The sequence below is a fragment of the Pagrus major genome, chromosome 21 (assembly GCF_040436345.1).
Source record: "Pagrus major chromosome 21, Pma_NU_1.0".
Classification (NCBI taxonomy): domain Eukaryota; kingdom Metazoa; phylum Chordata; class Actinopteri; order Spariformes; family Sparidae; genus Pagrus; species Pagrus major.
This window is the reverse complement of record NC_133235.1, coordinates 32,380,811-32,398,050: the sequence shown is the minus strand read 5'-3', so window position 1 is coordinate 32,398,050 and position 17,240 is coordinate 32,380,811. Positions and strand designations below refer to the sequence as shown.

At 41.5% G+C, this 17,240-nt stretch overlaps 1 protein-coding gene across 5 annotated transcripts; it reads left to right on the top strand.

Annotated features, from left to right (window-relative positions):
- The first annotated feature begins 990 nt into the window (after positions 1-990).
- LOC141017271 (uncharacterized) lies at positions 991-15,565 on the top strand. 5 transcript variants are annotated; one of them, XM_073491932.1, is made up of 16 exons: positions 991-1,033; positions 1,284-1,451; positions 2,080-2,188; positions 2,505-2,561; positions 3,352-3,432; positions 3,908-3,991; positions 5,097-5,180; positions 5,255-5,338; positions 5,456-5,512; positions 5,610-5,690; positions 5,942-5,974; positions 6,074-6,163; positions 6,766-7,497; positions 11,277-11,433; positions 12,563-12,645; positions 15,064-15,565. In XM_073491932.1, exons 3-16 carry the CDS (start codon positions 2,098-2,100, stop codon positions 15,105-15,107), a joined length of 1,758 nt encoding a protein of 585 aa, XP_073348033.1. In that variant the 5' UTR covers positions 991-1,033; positions 1,284-1,451; positions 2,080-2,097; the 3' UTR covers positions 15,108-15,565. The 5 variants fall into 5 exon arrangements, with proteins under 5 accessions (XP_073348033.1, XP_073348035.1, XP_073348032.1 ...); XM_073491934.1 differs by having other exon boundaries at positions 994-1,043; positions 2,091-2,188; XM_073491931.1 differs by having other exon boundaries at positions 994-1,043.
- Positions 15,566-17,240: the final 1,675 nt, after the last annotated feature.

Below are 17,240 nucleotides of genomic sequence, written 5' to 3'. Positions count from 1 at the left end.
TTTTGTTTCTCGTGGTTCTCTTACACTTCACACATTCAGTATAAATCTGGTAATTAAAGAGGTGAATAAGGAGGAATCTGTGTTTCCTGTGGGTGTTTTAATGGGACCTTTAATGAACTGACTTCCTTTTGTACACCTGTGCTCAGATTATGAAAAATAATTCATAATTAAGGATCCTTCATATTCAAAAAGCATGTTTACTTTGCAAAAAATAAAACTAAACGAAAATTATTACAAGTTTGGCCCCACTTTGGGCCGCCCTGGTTCAGATGTCCCACGTTTAATCAGAAGTGTGTCATGCAGTGCGGGACACTGATCCAGTTTTGGTCTTGACTTTGTCTCAACTAAGGGTGATTCAGTGATCAACGATCCAATAGCGTCGATGCAAAGTGAAAACATCGACTCGTATCGCTGGCATCATTAAGATATGCCTTTATTTTGAAATTCCCACGGCACGTCTGCGTCACCGTTTCCATCCAATGTGCCGCTCCTTGTTTTGTTTTATAGGATGTGAAAATTGTAGAGATGAAGCATAAACAAGGTCTCCACAAGTTACCTGAAACATTTGCATTTAAGAAATGTGGCATCTTAGTGAACAGAAGGTCAATTTTTCTTCTTTTTATTAAAAACAACAGATTGTTTTCCATTTAAATGTCTGAAACCATTCATGAAATAATATTTCCACTGAATAAAATTGTCATCATATTTTAGTTGCTCTTTGTGAGTTGATATAAATGTTACTGATTGTGTTAAATGGACGTATGATATCATCTCATATCGATCGCAAGCTCCTGTATCAAATCGAATCAATATCGTATCTCACAGACTTTGTGATATCGGTAAATATCATATCGTTGTCCAGAGAATCGATATGATATCGTATCGTGATGAAACGAGTCTCAACACCTCACAGTCCTCGTCTTGTCTCTCGGTTTCGGTGCTCTTGACTGCGACACTGAGATTTACTGCGTTTGTTCTTTTGAACCTTCAGGAGGAACGCGCCACGGTACCGCCCACGCTGTTTGATTGACAGGTGATGTCAGGTAAGTACGGGGCAGAAACACCACCAGAACAAAGGCAGAACATTAAAGATGAGACAGAACAGATGATCGTTTTAGATTGAGTTCATTATGACTGTTTGTTATAATAACGCTGCATCTGAATGATGAGTGCAGGTGAGTTTGGGTCAGTGCACCTTTAAAAGTGTGATATTTTTTGCAGTGTGTTAGGGATCAGTGCCCAGCCTGCAGCCAGACACCGTGTTTTGTTGTTTTTTTTTGTAGAGAGCTCAGTGAGCTGCCAACCTGCTGCCAACCGGTGCTGTTCAGAGGGGGGAAAACAGGCAGCGTTTAATCCTTATCTGACCGCAGGTGTGTGATACACTGGGCGAGGTTTGATGCTGCGGGAGGATCATCAGCGCCGCACAGTTTACAGGAGGATTCAAGGAGCAGGTGAGTCGGCTTTATGCACTTTAAGTATCTGACAGTTTGAACCACTGATAGTTTAACATTTTAACCAACTCTGAGTCCAGTGTGAGTCTCTGTTCACCTCCATTTTAAAGTTAAAGAAATACTACTTCTTCTGTTAATGTCACACAGAGCCTTGTGCTTTTTCATTTTTCATTTAAATTTGAATTAACACATTTTCTCCAATTAAGACATCAGCTTTCAGTGAGTGTCTTGAATTTATTTTATTTATATCCACATATTTTGACTTGTGTGGATCATGACGTACCTGCAAATCTGTTTTATGGGTTGACAAATGTGTTTGACAATTATGTACTTTAACAGCTCAAATTAATTTATGAAATTCTGTCATTTTTTATTTTGTCCACTGTCTTCTGTCTTCCTGGGAGCAATACAACTTTTTTTTTGGTAACACTTCATATTCATAGGTCCACACATGTCATGGTAGTCGGTGGTAATAAGTAACCAAGTAACATTTTTGCATTTTCTTTGAATTACCTCCCAAATACCACAATAATTACCTCAACATGAACCCCAGACTGTCAACAGTTAGAAGATTCACTCCACTTTGAGGACGAGCAGCTGAAAGCAGTTTGTGTGTCTGACTTCGCAGCGGTGTCTCAGCAGGGTCATGGCCGGCTTACAGAGAGCAGCACAGCATCCACGCCTCTGTTTTATAACCTGTGTTTCTACAGTTTTACTCCTCGTCCTCTTCAGCCAAGGTCGGTCTGTATAAACACGTCTTATAGTTTCCTAAATGCATATTTTCTTACAGGTTGCATCAACATGTAATGCAGTTTGATGCATCTGTGTGCTGGAGGTCTGTGGTCCTCAGAGAATCGTGGTTTAGATAAAGTATAATAATTAAAATCAAAGATTTAAAACATTACGACAAAGTGCATCACAAAATCATGAATATTGAAGACGAACTAATGCAGAAGTGCAAGTTTAGAAAAAATAGTCCTGTACACGAATAAAACAGCTGATTCAGAGCGAAGACAAAACATGAAAAATAATCTTTGTCTTGTTTAAATGCAGATTTGAGAGACAGACGGCAGGACGAGAGACACAAACGAGACATCCTGGAGTCCACAGGTGATCCTCGTTCCATCGCTCTCATTCTGCCTGTTTGTTCACGTGTTTTTGTGTTATACACACACACACACACACACACACACACACAAACACACACACACACACACACAGGTCTCCTTTTCAAAAGCCCAGTTATCAGAAATGGAATGTAACTAAGTATATTTACTTAACTACAATTTTGAGGTTTTCGTACTTTATTCGAGTATTTCCAATTTATTTTTTACATTTTGGAGACAGATATTTGTACGTTTTGGTCCTCTACATTTATCTGATGACTTTATTTATCTTTCCATCTTGCAGATTAAATTCTGCATCAGAGCCAAAGTAGCACATTTTCAAAAAATATTTCAAATGTTGTCATTTTCATCCTGGCTTGGATTTGCATCAAAATACGAAGATGACAGAAAATTATGTAATAACGGTGACAAATTTATTCTTTTTCATGTTTTAAGAAGGAACATTAGAGAAGAAAAGATGATTAAAAGATGTCTGGTTGTGTAGCTGCCTTCAGGGATTTCCTCCATCTTATCAGAGTTGAATGATATCTGAGTAATATTTAATAAATAGCCTGTTTCAGCTTGATATATGAGACTCACCCCCACGCTGCCCTCATGTTATTCAGATAAGTCCCCCCCCAGGGACCGAGTCCTCTGGGTAATTGTTAATTTCCATTCATTTAAGTACATCCTGCAGTTAAACAGCCACATTCTGCTGATGCTGCTAATTCCATAATAGAGATTAAAACCACAATAAGCTCCCATTGACTTTACTGTCTGCTTTTATTTCCCAGAAATCCCGGCAGAGCACATCGACCCAGCTGCCATCGACCTCACTCCCCTGGTCAATACTTTAATAAATACAAGCCAATCGGGTACGTTGTCATAATATCATTCATGTGCGGATCAATTCTGGGCTGTAAATCTTTCATGTGTGTCATAATTACACCACAGCTCCCAGTCTGAGGTCAAACAGCAGGCAGGACTGTTTAGTTTCATTAAACAGCAGCATTAAAGGACCAGTCCGCTCAAAACACACCAGCTGCTTTCTCATTGACCTCCAGTGGTGTCTGCACACGAAGACACTTCTGAACATACATGAACAGAATAAGTCTCTGCATTGAATTGAAACTGGGAAGTTGCATCACAGTATTTCCTCAAGGCGCTCGTAGTGCCATGGCTGTCAGGAGCCTCAGCAACTCCTCAGGATAAGAAACCCAAAATTCAATGCGGTAGTGGATTGTTTTGGGGATGATTGTGAATTGGAATTGGTTTTGAAAGTGTACCTCCTGATACTGGACCTTCTACCTTTGATACTGTTCCTCCTGTGTCTCCGGTTGTCCCTTGCAGGCTCCCGTCAGCTCTTCTCCCTCCTCAGTGTGACGTCCTACAGCTCTCTGGCTCTCCATAAACTCACCCTGCTGGTCTACAACAGTAAATATTGCGTCCATTCACACCTCTTCCTCCTCTGAAGCTGAGAGAAAAGTGTTAACACTGTTAACAGATCTGCCTCACTTTGTCCTGGATCTCAGTTTATTGTTACAGGAGCTGTTTCTATGAGAAAAATAACTTTGTCAGGAGTGACATCTAGTGGTCTGAATGTGTAACTGCATGTGATAAACATCACGTTTCACTGTGTCACGCTGTCTAATCTGGATTATTATAGGACCATGTGTGAGCAAACAACCCTGCCTCCTAGAAATCACATTCACACATCACCAGTGATGCTTCAAGTACTTTACTTTAGTGTTTCAATTTCCTGCTCCTCTGTACTCCGTTTACTTCTTGTAAGCAGCACATTTTTGATTATTTACTTTGTTGGCAATCGGATGATAATAAAACAGATTTCAACAGCGAGGGAAATATTTAATATCAGATCCAATGATCAGCTGGGCCAAGAATTGGTCGACCTACACTACACACTCTTTAGCCTACATACATACTTTTACTTGATACTTTGAGACTCTTTCTCACTTACCATTTGTATTTGTGACTTTCACTTTTACCAAAGTAATATTTTAACAGGATATGTTGACTGTTACTCTGACTGAAGTATGACTTTTTGGTACTTTGGTACACTTTATATTACTGAATTGTTCTCATAGTTGCATTGTGCTGAACGACGTGACTGCTGCCTGGATTAAATTTCTGTGAGTGAGTTAAAAGGAGGCGGCTGGGTGGATGTTGAGCTCACAAAGTGCAGGATCCAGACGCTGGTCTTTACTTGAGTTAGTGGGTCACGTGACCTCGATGCTATTGAAAAAAAAGCTCTCCCACCTGGGCCCACAGAGGCCAAAAGACTCACATGAACGCTGTTTTGGCCGAGGGTTCACGTGACCTTATAGATGACTCTGTAAAAACACATCCATACGGGGTTTAAAAGCCTGCAGCTCCTCTCCAGTTAGTCAGAACTGAAGAAGCCTGTTTGATGAGAGGTGAAACATCCTCAAGAACCTGAAACGAGTCCAGTTGCGTACGACACAGCGCTCAGAACCTCTGAACTGATGTGATTTCCTCCTGTATTATTGTGTTTTTGCAGTTTCCAGCATCAGAAGTATAGAAAGCAACAAGTTCAGGAGAAGATTCTGCTACTGCGTCACAAACGAGACCAACGATCTGACAGGTAGAGAATTCAAATATTTGATCGTGTTTTAAAGGTTTTACTGATTTTCTCTCTCACTTGATTTTCTTCTTCAGACTTCACGGCCATCCTGTTGGATGTGATGGGAAACTCAACCAGTTACCTTCATGAGCTCTTTAAATCTGCCTCCATATTATCAGGTGGGTTGATGTTAACTGAAGATCTGTCAAATATCTGTATGCTTCCTGTAGTTTACCAGCTGGTCTTCATGTTGTGATTGTTTACTTCCACTGTGTTTTGTGCTTTGTGCGTCTCAGTAAGCCAGAGGAACAACTCCGACTGTATTTACATCTGCGTGATGGCAGGGAAGATGGGTAAGTACAGCTCACTGGATCGTTTCTCGACTTCTCTTTAAAATAAACGATGCTCCTCAGAGAGTCATCGTGTGAGCGTGATGCGTGTTTTGTCCAGGCAGAGAGGTGTCGGAGCTGTGGCAGGTCGACGCCATCACTCCGCTCTTCAACCAGACCATCGTCGAAGGACCACACAGAGGTTCGTTTACGACACACGCTGATTTTATCACTGGCGATATGCAATAAAACCACCAGATGGCAGCAACAGCTCGTGATTGAACCTGAACTACTTACCAAAGAATGAAGGGAGGACTTTAGGTGCAAAATTAGCAATGAATAGGCCTTCAGATAGGTGGTGCAGTCCTGTTTTTGAGATTTTAATCTTTAAAGTGTAAAACTTCTTCCAGTGTGTTCACTCCCTCCTCCTTCTTCTTCTTCTTCCTTTTAAAGTAGGCAACGTCTCTTCCATCAGACTGCCTATGGGTGAGTAACTCATCATCCTTATAAAGCTCGTTCAAGCATCTGTTGTCATCTTCAGGACGATTTAATTCTTGATTCTGACGATCTATTTTAAAACCTCAGAATGGCACCAAGTTCCCACGAATCTGAGTCACATCTCTCCATCTGGGATGAGCTCCATGTTAACCAGCAGAGTCCATTCGACCGCACATGGTGAGTCTCTGCAGGAGGCCGGCGTTCATGTTTGGTTCGTAAAATCTAAGCTTCAGCCCATTCTGTTATTTTCTGCTTCCTGCAGTGAATTGGCATCTAAAAGTATTTCAGTGGTTATAGAAGTTGAGACCAGTATAAAGCTCTGAGTTTATTTGTATTACAGACTATTAAATGTTAAAAACAGTCACCAGAATCTCTAAAAAGGTCCCGTATCATAGGAGGTGTTGTACTTGAACATGAAAAAGTTTAGAGCTTTTTCAACCAAAGACAGACTTTTGGGGAAAAACACAGAAACCGTCATCTAATGGCGAGCATGATGTTCGTTTTCAGGTTCATAATTCTCTCCTCTGATTGGTCAGCTCACACGTGAGAAAATTATGGACCTGTGTAAAAAAATAAAAAAATAAAAACACTATCAAAACATATAAATAAAAGGGGGAAAAGATCTTTATTTTAGACTGAAAAATAAACTTACACTTATTGAATCATCAACTTAATGAGAAAAAGTTCACATTTGCAGTTAATCAGTCAGTGTTGCTAAGTTGTCTTCCACTTGACTGCGGACAGTCGAGCAAACTGTCTTTTTCTGTTTGATTCATTAGTTTCACCAACAACGATGGAGGAAACAGCTGCTACAGCAGCAAAGATCACCACGGCACAGCCGCTGGCAACGGCTCGACAACCTACAACCTCCGTGCTGCAAAGTCAAACTACAGCCAGCAGACAGGAGACAACAATAGGGACGACACAACCGGTGACGACACAAAGACCAACAACGGCAAGACCAACAACGCCACTGGTGACAACGCAAAGACCGACGATGCCAAGACCAACCACGCCAAGACCGACAACGGCAAGACCGACAACACAAAGGCTGGCAACACAAAGACCAACAACGCAACTGGTGACAACGCAAAGACCGATAACGCAAAGACCAACAACGCAACTGTTGACAACGCAAAGACCGACAACACAAAGACCAACAACACAAGCGGTGACAACAGCTACAGAAACGTCACAGCCACTAACATCAACACAACCAAACACCACCCTGCAACTCACCACTTCAACAGCTGCAACTCCATCAACCACAAGTCCAACCCAACTGACCACAGTGTCAACCAGACCCACAACCTCCTCAGCAGTTATCAGCCTTACCTGGCTTACCACAGCTACACACCAGCCAAGGACAACAACCCAGCACACGACTTCCACGGTTCATCCGACAAGTCTTTCACCTGTCCGTCCCACAGCAGGACCTACGCTGGCCAGAAGGACTACACGGCCTCTTGACAGGAAAACTACAACTCTGAGCAAGCCAACGGAAAAACCAGGTAAAGATTTCTCAGTTCACCTGCGATTCAGATTATTATTATACAGTAGTTGGTGAAATATACGTCCTGTGCTGTGGTGGTTTATATGAAGACTCGACAAATTAAAGGGAAGCATCACCCAAGACACTGAAAAGCATTTTTTACAAACCAATGGTGGGATTGATACTTCTCCTCAAGGCAACTGCATTCCTTGATGGCAGTGGCCTCCCTGTCCTCAAAATTTCCAGATCTCAATCCGATCAACCATCACTGGGACATCCAATCCATGGTGGGGCATCCATAGATCGGACTTGGTCCTGACCCATTGAGGCCTGGACACAGGACCTCTCAGACTGTCCTGTGGTGTCTGGCAGCAGGGCGTTGGCGGTGAATCCTTTGATTCCTGTTGGTTGCGAGGTCATGAATTGGACTTAGTCCAGAACATCCCAAGGATGCCTAATCAGATTGAGATCTGGGGAATTTGGAGGCCATGTAGACGCCCTAAGCTTTTCTCACGATCCTCAGGATTTTTCGTGTAGCTTTGTGAGCTCCTGGGTCTGAAAAGTGAAGCCCATGAAGTGCCTTAAACCTGCATTCTTTGTAGTGGCCAGCAGGGGGTGACTCCACTGGTTTCAAAAAGACAGATTGTATGTAAGCTTATGAGAAAATGTCCTCATTTCTCACATGATTTATTAACCCAGGCCTCAAACGCTAGTTTCAAGTCATCTATTATGAGTCATCTATTCTGGTATAAAGCAAGGTATGATTTAGGGCGCGGCTAACTTGTGTTTGCCAGGTCTCTCCAAAAAAGCAAAGTAGTGATAAATAAACCAGGTCGAAGCATTCAAGACAAATAACGGGCTGTTTTTGTGAGCAGCCTGTTGGCTGCAAACATAAACGTGTTCTGCTCCGCTGATCAGCAGCAGTTTGACTTCGCTTGCTGACCTGCTCTCAGAAAACAACTGTAATCACATCAGATCCCTTCACTGTCATTTCTGGACACACCGACCGCTACTGATTCGATTTAGCCCGGGGTAAGGTGTGTGTGTGTGTGTGTGTGTGTGTGTGTGTGTGTGTGTGTGTGTGTGTGTGTGTTAGAGCATGGGAACAAGAAAAAGAGAGAGAGCACCATGCAGGAGGCTAAGATAGTAACTATGGTAACGCAGGCACAGTCCCCTTTATGTGAAGCTTTGATGGTTTTTAGGCTGCAAAGGTTAAAAAGCAAATTAAGGCCAAATATTCAGCGTTTATCAGTCGGCTACACGACCAGTGAGCCTGTCAGGAGGGAGGAGAGACTCTTACTGGAAACAAAATGAAGGAAAATACATTTTTAAATAATGTTACATATTTAAAATAACATCACAATGGATAAGAAAATATCAATAGAATATTTTATTTAATGATAAATTAAAAAGCGACCTCAGTCGATTTCACTGGTGAATTGAACATCTGGATTTCAGGCAAGATATCTGATAAATTTGTAATAAATGTAGTGGGTTTTTTTGCATTTTACCTGCTTAAAATCATATTTCACATCTAAAGACATTGGGTTTTCCTGTGGTATTAATGATAAGAGAATTAAGGGATATTATCCGGACTTTCATCATCAGTACAGTGGAAAATATGTACACGTGAAGTATTTCATCCCCCCGATATTCAAGACATTTGATCAGTTTACTTAAACACAATAAATCCATGGGGTTACATGCTAAAGTGAGAACACGTACAGGATTTCCAACAAGATAATAACAAACCAAGTCATATACAAAACGTGCAACATGAACAATGAAACATTTCCCATTTTAAAAACATTTCCAGTTCTTTCAAGTTTTGAAGATTTTGTTTCATTGGTATCGATTTCTGTTTTAGTCCTGTTTTCAGATGCATGATTTATTTATCAGTCAATGAATACAATACACTGTATTAACTTCAATTTAGATACATGTAATATTTTAATTCTCAGCAGGACCACTAGATGGCATTAACGGCTCACTGCAGAAACAGCAGCTGCTCCCCCACTGAGTTCTGCCTAGCAACAAACAGAAGCAGAAGGCCGGAGCATCCTGTGCAATTTGTCACCGAGTCATTAGTGTGCAGGAAAATGAGCATTTGCTGGCCAGCTGCACATCTCTGCACTCTGCATCAGTCTGTGCATGGTGATATATGTGTGTGTGGTCATTGTGCCATAAATGAGTGATCAGTGTCAGGTCTGTGCACGCTGCACATCAGTTCGTGTCCAGGTTTTGCTTATTTTTGTGTTCACATGGAGAAAACTGCAAGTTTCGAGATGATTTTGGCGTCTAGTGATGAAGCTTTTCCCACAGATGGTAACAGCTATCGATGGATTGTCATGAAATTCTCTTCAGACATTCATGGTCCCCAGAAGACGTACCTTAAGGACTACGTTGTTCGCCTAACTTTTATCTAGTGCTGTAATCAGGTCGAAAACTACAGCCTTAGTTGTAGATCATTATTTAAATGATCTTTGGTCCAAAGTCCAATGGCGCAATTGCATTTAACATGGATTTTTAAGGTAAACGGCACGAGACCCTATAGGCTATATTCAGACTCTAAGTTGGTCAGAGGTTTAACATTTTGGGCTTAAAATAAAATAAACCAATCAGAGCGTCATCTCCTGTTCCCTCCCTGGTGCACTGCTGCTGTTTCAATATCAGCAGCAGAAACGATACATGTGTCTCTGCATTAAGACAATGTGCACAAAGATTAGCAGCTTCATTTCATTCATGATTTAAATCTCCTGACACACCGACAGGATCGAAAGTGTTTGGAGTAAATCGGCAGCACTCCTGATGAATCCAGAGCTCCATCAGAGCCGTCTAAAAAAATATTGATTTCTGACACTTGAGGTTCAATTCTGTTCAGTTTATAACTGCAGCTTCTAGCTTTTGCTGCTTAAATGTGCCAAGTGATTGAAAGCAGCTTCTCTGATCATTAAAGCAGACTGTGAGCACGCAATGCACTGAAACAGTAAACTTTACATGAATTTCATAATTACAAATTACCCCAAGAATCGATTGATTCTGAATCAAAACACTTGTGCCTTCGTTTTAACCCCACACACCAGTGGCGTCTGGATGTGAGCCATCGTGGATCGACCTTTTCTCCCTGTACCTCCCTCTATCAAAGTGCTGATGCATGTCAGCTCTCCACATTCTCTCTCCTGATCGACACACGATGGAGGCACGTGTGAAACACAAATTCCACCAATGAATTGTGGATATGGACAGAAATAAATCGAGGAGGAGTCGAGCTGATGAACTTCTTTAATCTCCAAATTAAGCATAAATCTTTTTTATTTAAGTTTGATGTAAGGAATGTTCCTGCTCTGGATATCGCTGTGATGCCGACTGCAAAATGAGCAAAGACCTGCAGAATGCGGAGAAGAATCTAATTAAAATTCACATTTGAATATGTATTTCTATGGTAATTAGGAGCCTGTGTACCTGCAATGCATTATGATTAGGATGCACCAGCACCAGCGACTGCTGTAGCAGGAGTTAAAGCACTGAAACGACATTATGCTAAATGAATACAATGAGTGAGGATGATTTATTGTGTACATAAAATCTCCAAATCACCACTGTGGGCTTCAAAAGGTTAATTATGATGTCTTTGTTTTATATCTTACATTCAAATGTTCCTGTGTGGTCATCTTTATCTTTGTAATTAACTGAATTAATTTGATTTTGTTTGGCAGTAGAGACAAACACTTTCGGAGGAGCAGAGCTGTTCAGAGCTAGTTTGTGACTGACGTGACCTCTCACTCTGTGTGTTGAGAGGTTGTCCTTGGAGAAGGCCGGAGCTGATGGACGTCTCGGTCTCGAGCAGCACGACGACCGTCAGCGCTCACAAGCTGCAGCCGTGCGTCCTCGAGCTCTGCAAGTTCTTCTCTCAGTGCCTCTGCAGACCCTTCAGCCACAAGTCGCGCATGAAAAGGTTTTTCACATGATTTTCTACCCTAAGATGACACTGCTGCAGATTGGGGAATTTAATTAGACTGATGCTGTGAAGCCATAAAAGTGGAAGTGCTGAGTGAGAAAGAGTAAAAACTGTAAAGAGTGCAGAAGCGTTTTCTCATTGAGAGATCCACCTATCTGGACTGTTTCGTGTTATTCCAAGTCGATGTCTCAGCCACGAAAACATCCAGTATATGTACAGGTGCAGTCATTATTCTAAACCCCAATAAATGTAACGAAGCAAAGTTACACTGAAAAAAAATACCCTAAAGTAAATAAGTATTTTGAGTATTTTGGTGCACTTCAAACCGAGTGTTATAAGAACTCCGTTGTTTTAATATATTATGGTCGTTTTCTTTATAACAATCACTAGTTTGCTGATGACTCCATATCTCGCTAACGTTACCTTGTTTTTGCAGATTTGTGTGTGACAGTCGCACATTTTTTCGTATTTCAGCGTTACAAAAATTGCTTGAGGTCTTTGAAGGTTTGCGACTCTTAATGTTGAACTATAATAGAATTCAAAGTTAAATTAACACGTAATAAAAATAGTTTAAGTCAACTCTTTTAGGCAAACTATGAATCAAGGATCTCACTGAACTCAGATGGTATCAAATGTCTCACGTGGAGCAAATGTAAAGATATTTTTCTACAAAATCATAAACGTACTGGTTCAGATACTTGATGACAGCTTGTCGTTGCATTTCAGTGCCAAAGAAGAACCGAGGTCGTCGGGTTTCTCAGTAAAAGATGTCACAAAGAGCAAACGATAAATATTCACACACTCATTACTTAGCTGAATGCAGTCTGCTGATTTAAATGTTAATCTGCTCTGAATTTAGCTCAGGTGTTTATTTGTAAGGCAAAAAAAATGGACTGGAACACAAAGTTTAAAAGCCTTTTGTTGAGCCAACAGTCCAACATTTTAAGGAAAACACAGGTAAAGTCCACCTGCAGCAGGTGTACAACTGTTATTGGATATAACCGGACCGGATTGCAGGATTTCAGGACACCTCAAACACCTTCCTGCAAAATGTATCAGTCTTAATTATTCAGATGTCCAGCACATCAACAGCTCAGCAGTTCACAGTCGTGCTCTTGTCTTGCAGATACTGTGACGACAGCCACGTCTGGTATGAAAAACACACGTTCGAGGTGTGTCGGCGCGTCAGGAGAGTCTCCTTCTCCAGAAGTAAGTGGACCGTAGAGGAAGCTCCGATCGATTCTGTAGCAGCCGGAGGTGACGAACGTAGCGGCTCTGAGAGTTCTGTCACAGCAGATCCTCATCAGCTGCCAGACTCCGCTCACACTGGAGTCTCTTCATTTTGTTTTGAAGTGAGGCTTTATTGGGACTTCACAGATCAATGAGCCTCCTCACAGACGACGAGTGCCAAAACATTTCATCACTGCGGACCACGAGTCACATATTTTATCTACACACTGTTCAGGTCTCAGTTATTAGATTATCCTTAGATTTAAGATATATATAACACACAGTTCAGTAAAATGATGGTGTCATTGGATTTAAACCAAAAACGAACCATTGAAATCTACTCAGTGATTTTAGAGATATCCTGCACACAAGAGACAAAGAGGACAGAAAACATAACCTCCTCAGATCAGGTACTTACACAGCAGGTGACACATGCATCAAATAGTGTTCAATGCAGGATATTTCATTGTCCAGTGCTTTAGAAATATCAAAAATAACTTTTTAAGTGGCAGTCATGTTGCTGCTTCTGGAGCACAGTCGACTACAAACAGAGTGGCGAGTGTGGGAATCAGAAATAATGGGGGAGCACTCTTCATCCTTCACCTGTACTGATGAGGACGTGTCAGCCATGTTGCTTCGGGTCGCTACCAGAGCTCATTAGAGCAGCAGCTCTGCAGGAGCCGCCGAGCCGCCACAATGAATCCTCTGAGCTAATGGGCTCAGGAGGTCGCGGAGAGAGCCGCCTCTCTCACAGCTTCTGACATCGCCGATCATCCAGCGCTGATCCCTCATATCAGCCCTCCCTCTCTGCCTCTAATTGGCCCTCAGTGTGTATTCTTACACTCAGTTTTAGGGATTGATTGGAAAAATTGACATAAAATAAAGGTGAGTGAAAGAGTATAAAAAAACACTTGAAAGCAGTCAGAGATCAAATAGGTTAATAAAAGTTGCACAGCTGGCAAAGCTTTTAATTTTACAACAGAAACGCTTCCTGATGCAGAGCTACATCTGCATCTGCGTGAATATATACACAGAAACCTCGAGAAGGCCTTGTATATGAAATGTTAAATATAGTGAAAAAGGACCCTCGCAACTTTCTAGAGCCAAAGTTGACGTCTTTTAGATGTTGTATCTTGTCCAAACGTAAAGAGTGGTTTATTATTTTCTAACCACTTGTTATGTGTTATCAGACTACACAATATTCATGTCGTTCACGATGGTCACCACGTCATTAAGCAGTCACAGCGGCATAAATTCTTGCTGTGTCTTGGTCAGGAGACTGGCAACACTACGAGTATGACCCCGACCAATCACCATTCACGACCCTCCATGAGTTCATAGGTCATCAAGGAGGCGGGACAGGAAATTGTCAATCATGGCTACTGAAGCTAGCATAGCTAACAAGCATGTTACTCACTGGGTTGCTGAAGTGCCTGCGATATCTCATTTTTTTCTTTTTTTGACTGGTTTTGTTGCCACAGCTCAACGAACCGTTCCTCTACATCACTGTTCCTCCTGACAGCAGCTTCCCTCGTCCTCTTCGTCATGTTTACATCTACGTGTCAGAGCACTCTGTCATCCTATTGGTCAACGTCAAGGAACACGTCATAGGAGACGTCAAACTAGGCAGGAAGATACAAAAAATCCTGACATGCTCGACTTCTCGGAGTTCTTACCACAGTCATTAATTACATTTCACCTTGACATTTCTATTATTGTCACTTTATGCAACGTTGTGAATTGAATTTAAGTGAAAATATATTATTTTTATCATTATATGACAGAGATCTTAAAATATAACAGTAGACTACAGCAAAACAACGGCCAGATGATGCTGCTGTGCCACACCTCGTATTTAATCAACATCTGCTGAAAACGATGCTCTGAAGCTCGGACGTCTCATTTTGAACGGAGGTGGTACAAACTAAGAATAAGAGGAGGGGATTGTCTCGTCAATATGTCCACAGGCCAAAGGAACAAAGGCTGTGTGTGTTTAAAGCCTCCTAAAGTGTTTGTAGTCAGTTTAACAACAGTGTTGAGTTAGTTTCACAAGTCTGTGAGCTGCTAACAGAGCCCAACGCTTGATTAATGTCACTAAGGTTACCTTCAGACCTGTTACTACCAATGTACATTTAATATACCACCTACATACAGTTAGTTTAATAGGCCACCTTTAATATGTGCACCTCGAGAATAAAAGTGATTCTGCAGGAAAATCAAAGAAACATAAATATGGATAAAATGACTTGAAATCCTGGATTACATCTGAACTCATCAGTAAATATATTTAAATATTCAAGTAAGATGACCTCATGAGTTGGAGCTGACAGAAGAATCTGCCTCCAGGGTCAGTCACCTGGTTTAACCCTCCTCCTCCTCCTCCTCCTCCCTCCACAGATCTGAAACAGAGATGCCTGACAAAGATGTGCAATAAACTGTGACCAGAGTGGAAGAAGAGAGAAACAAAGAGCTGTTCATCATCACAGGAAGTGACTGGAGCTACAAACTACAGCTGAGTACACTGCAGCAACATGTGTGGAAACAGAATGGCTGGTTTCCAGGTTGGGACAGGTTTGGAAACTGAAAATTATGGGACATTGCTGCAGTTTTATATCTCACTATAAAGTAGAATCATCTGCACAGTGGTTTAAAGTAGTTATATAGGGCCAAGAAGACTCACTGTGTCAATACAGAGAGTCAAAATCAGAAGTTGGGAGGAAATCTGGAATTTTTAAACTCAAGCTTCGTATAAATGTTTATTTGTTGACTGATGATGTTCGACTATTTATGAAAATTATATTTAATACTAAACTTTTAAGATGTCAAAGCAAACTGTAGAAATCATCCTCTTCTCCTGTCAAGAAACCGATATTATCCATTCAATAAAAAACGTGGTTCATTTTGTCGGCGGCCTCGTTCCATCCCTCTGATGCTCCTGGTGTCCAGCACGGTTTAGCGTGTTTTCACAAAGCAGTTTTTGCCTGTAACTTAACGCCGTCCACATAAGCTTCTTGCATGTCATTTTTTTGTGAATGTCGTTATAAAAAAAAAATCTGGGGACATAATTTAAAGAGTGAGAGTCTGTGTTTGGAGGTGAAAGGGGTGAATGGACGAGTCAAACACAGAACCTATGTGCACTTTAACAACCCTATCGCCAGAATAAATGTTAGCGAAGTAGGTTTCTGCAGAAGCACAGATAAGTTCAAACTGAACGTGTCTTTATGTTGCAACTTTGTTTGTTTAGGTTGAATTTGCTGACATTATATCCGAGTGCTAACACTTTTAGCTTCACAGCTACAGAGAAGATTTCAGCCTTAAAAAAATGTGTCTTTTTAAATCAATTTGGGATCTCAGGGTTTCATTCCATTTCATTGTTGTTGTTTTGTTACGCCTTAAAACAGGGAACCATACGACGCTGTTTTGCTTTAAAGCTCCAGAAATTGGCATCAGTTCTCTGCAGCAAGACTAAAAACAGCACCTTTAATTTGACTGTGTTTTCAGAAAATGGGAACCAGTGACGTCTCACTAGACCGAAAATGTGCTTGACAATGTCAGAAAGAACAAAAATCACATCTGACAAGCAAACAATAAAAACAGATTACGATCCGTGACTGCCGAACTTCTGCCCTGTGAGTATTTCTGTAATTGTATCCACTTCCTGTCTGTAACATGACATTAGACATAAACATCTGTACCGTCCTCCCCCTCAGATGCACCTGCCCCGTACAATACCCCACTATCAGCCCCCCTGTCATTAGACCCTCAGCTCCTCTTCTTCACTGCTGGTAGTCATTGATCTGAACTCCTAGGAGGATCAGATAAGACCAGGTCGACCCCGGGGTCACTGATCCAGCCCCCCGCGGCACAAAGACCACTCTGTGGGTCCCCCTGTCAGAACCCCACCTCTGTTACAGCCCCAAATACCTGCACAGGAACTAAAGCTTGATAAGCTCCTGCTCAGGTGTCACCTGATAGCCAATAAGACCCGAACTGAAGGGGGATAAAGGTGCCCCGCTCCTGATAAACACAGTTAGTGGAGCTGAGAGTTTATTCTGTTGGGAAACAGGACGACAAAAGCACTAAAGAGGCCTCTGCTCTCTCTACCGGCTGCTAATGTCCATCAGAGCCGTGTGTGATTCATTACAATGACACAGGGCTCAACACTGGCCTTTACTCAATGAAGAAACAACTTCTGCAGCCACAGCGCCACAAATAAGGTGAGACTTTCTTCACTTGCTATTACTCTGTTTGACATTTTGAAGCTGTGTTTGGTTTCTTGCTAATTAATTCTCACAGATCTTTGTTTGTTGAGTTATTGATCCATAATTTTGTATTTTATGTGTTTTTATTAAAAAAAAAGGCTCTGATAAACCCGCTGTCACTACATGCACAGCAGCAAACAGCAGACAGACTCAGCTGGAAACTCGCTGGTGAACATAGGGGAGCATTTTAACAGCTAACGAGCCGGATTTTTTTTTTTCAGGAGTTGGTGGAGACCAAAAACAGACTAAAAGGGGCACTACTTGGTTTTGGAGAAGAAATTCAAACATATTTACAATATTAATGAAGTAATG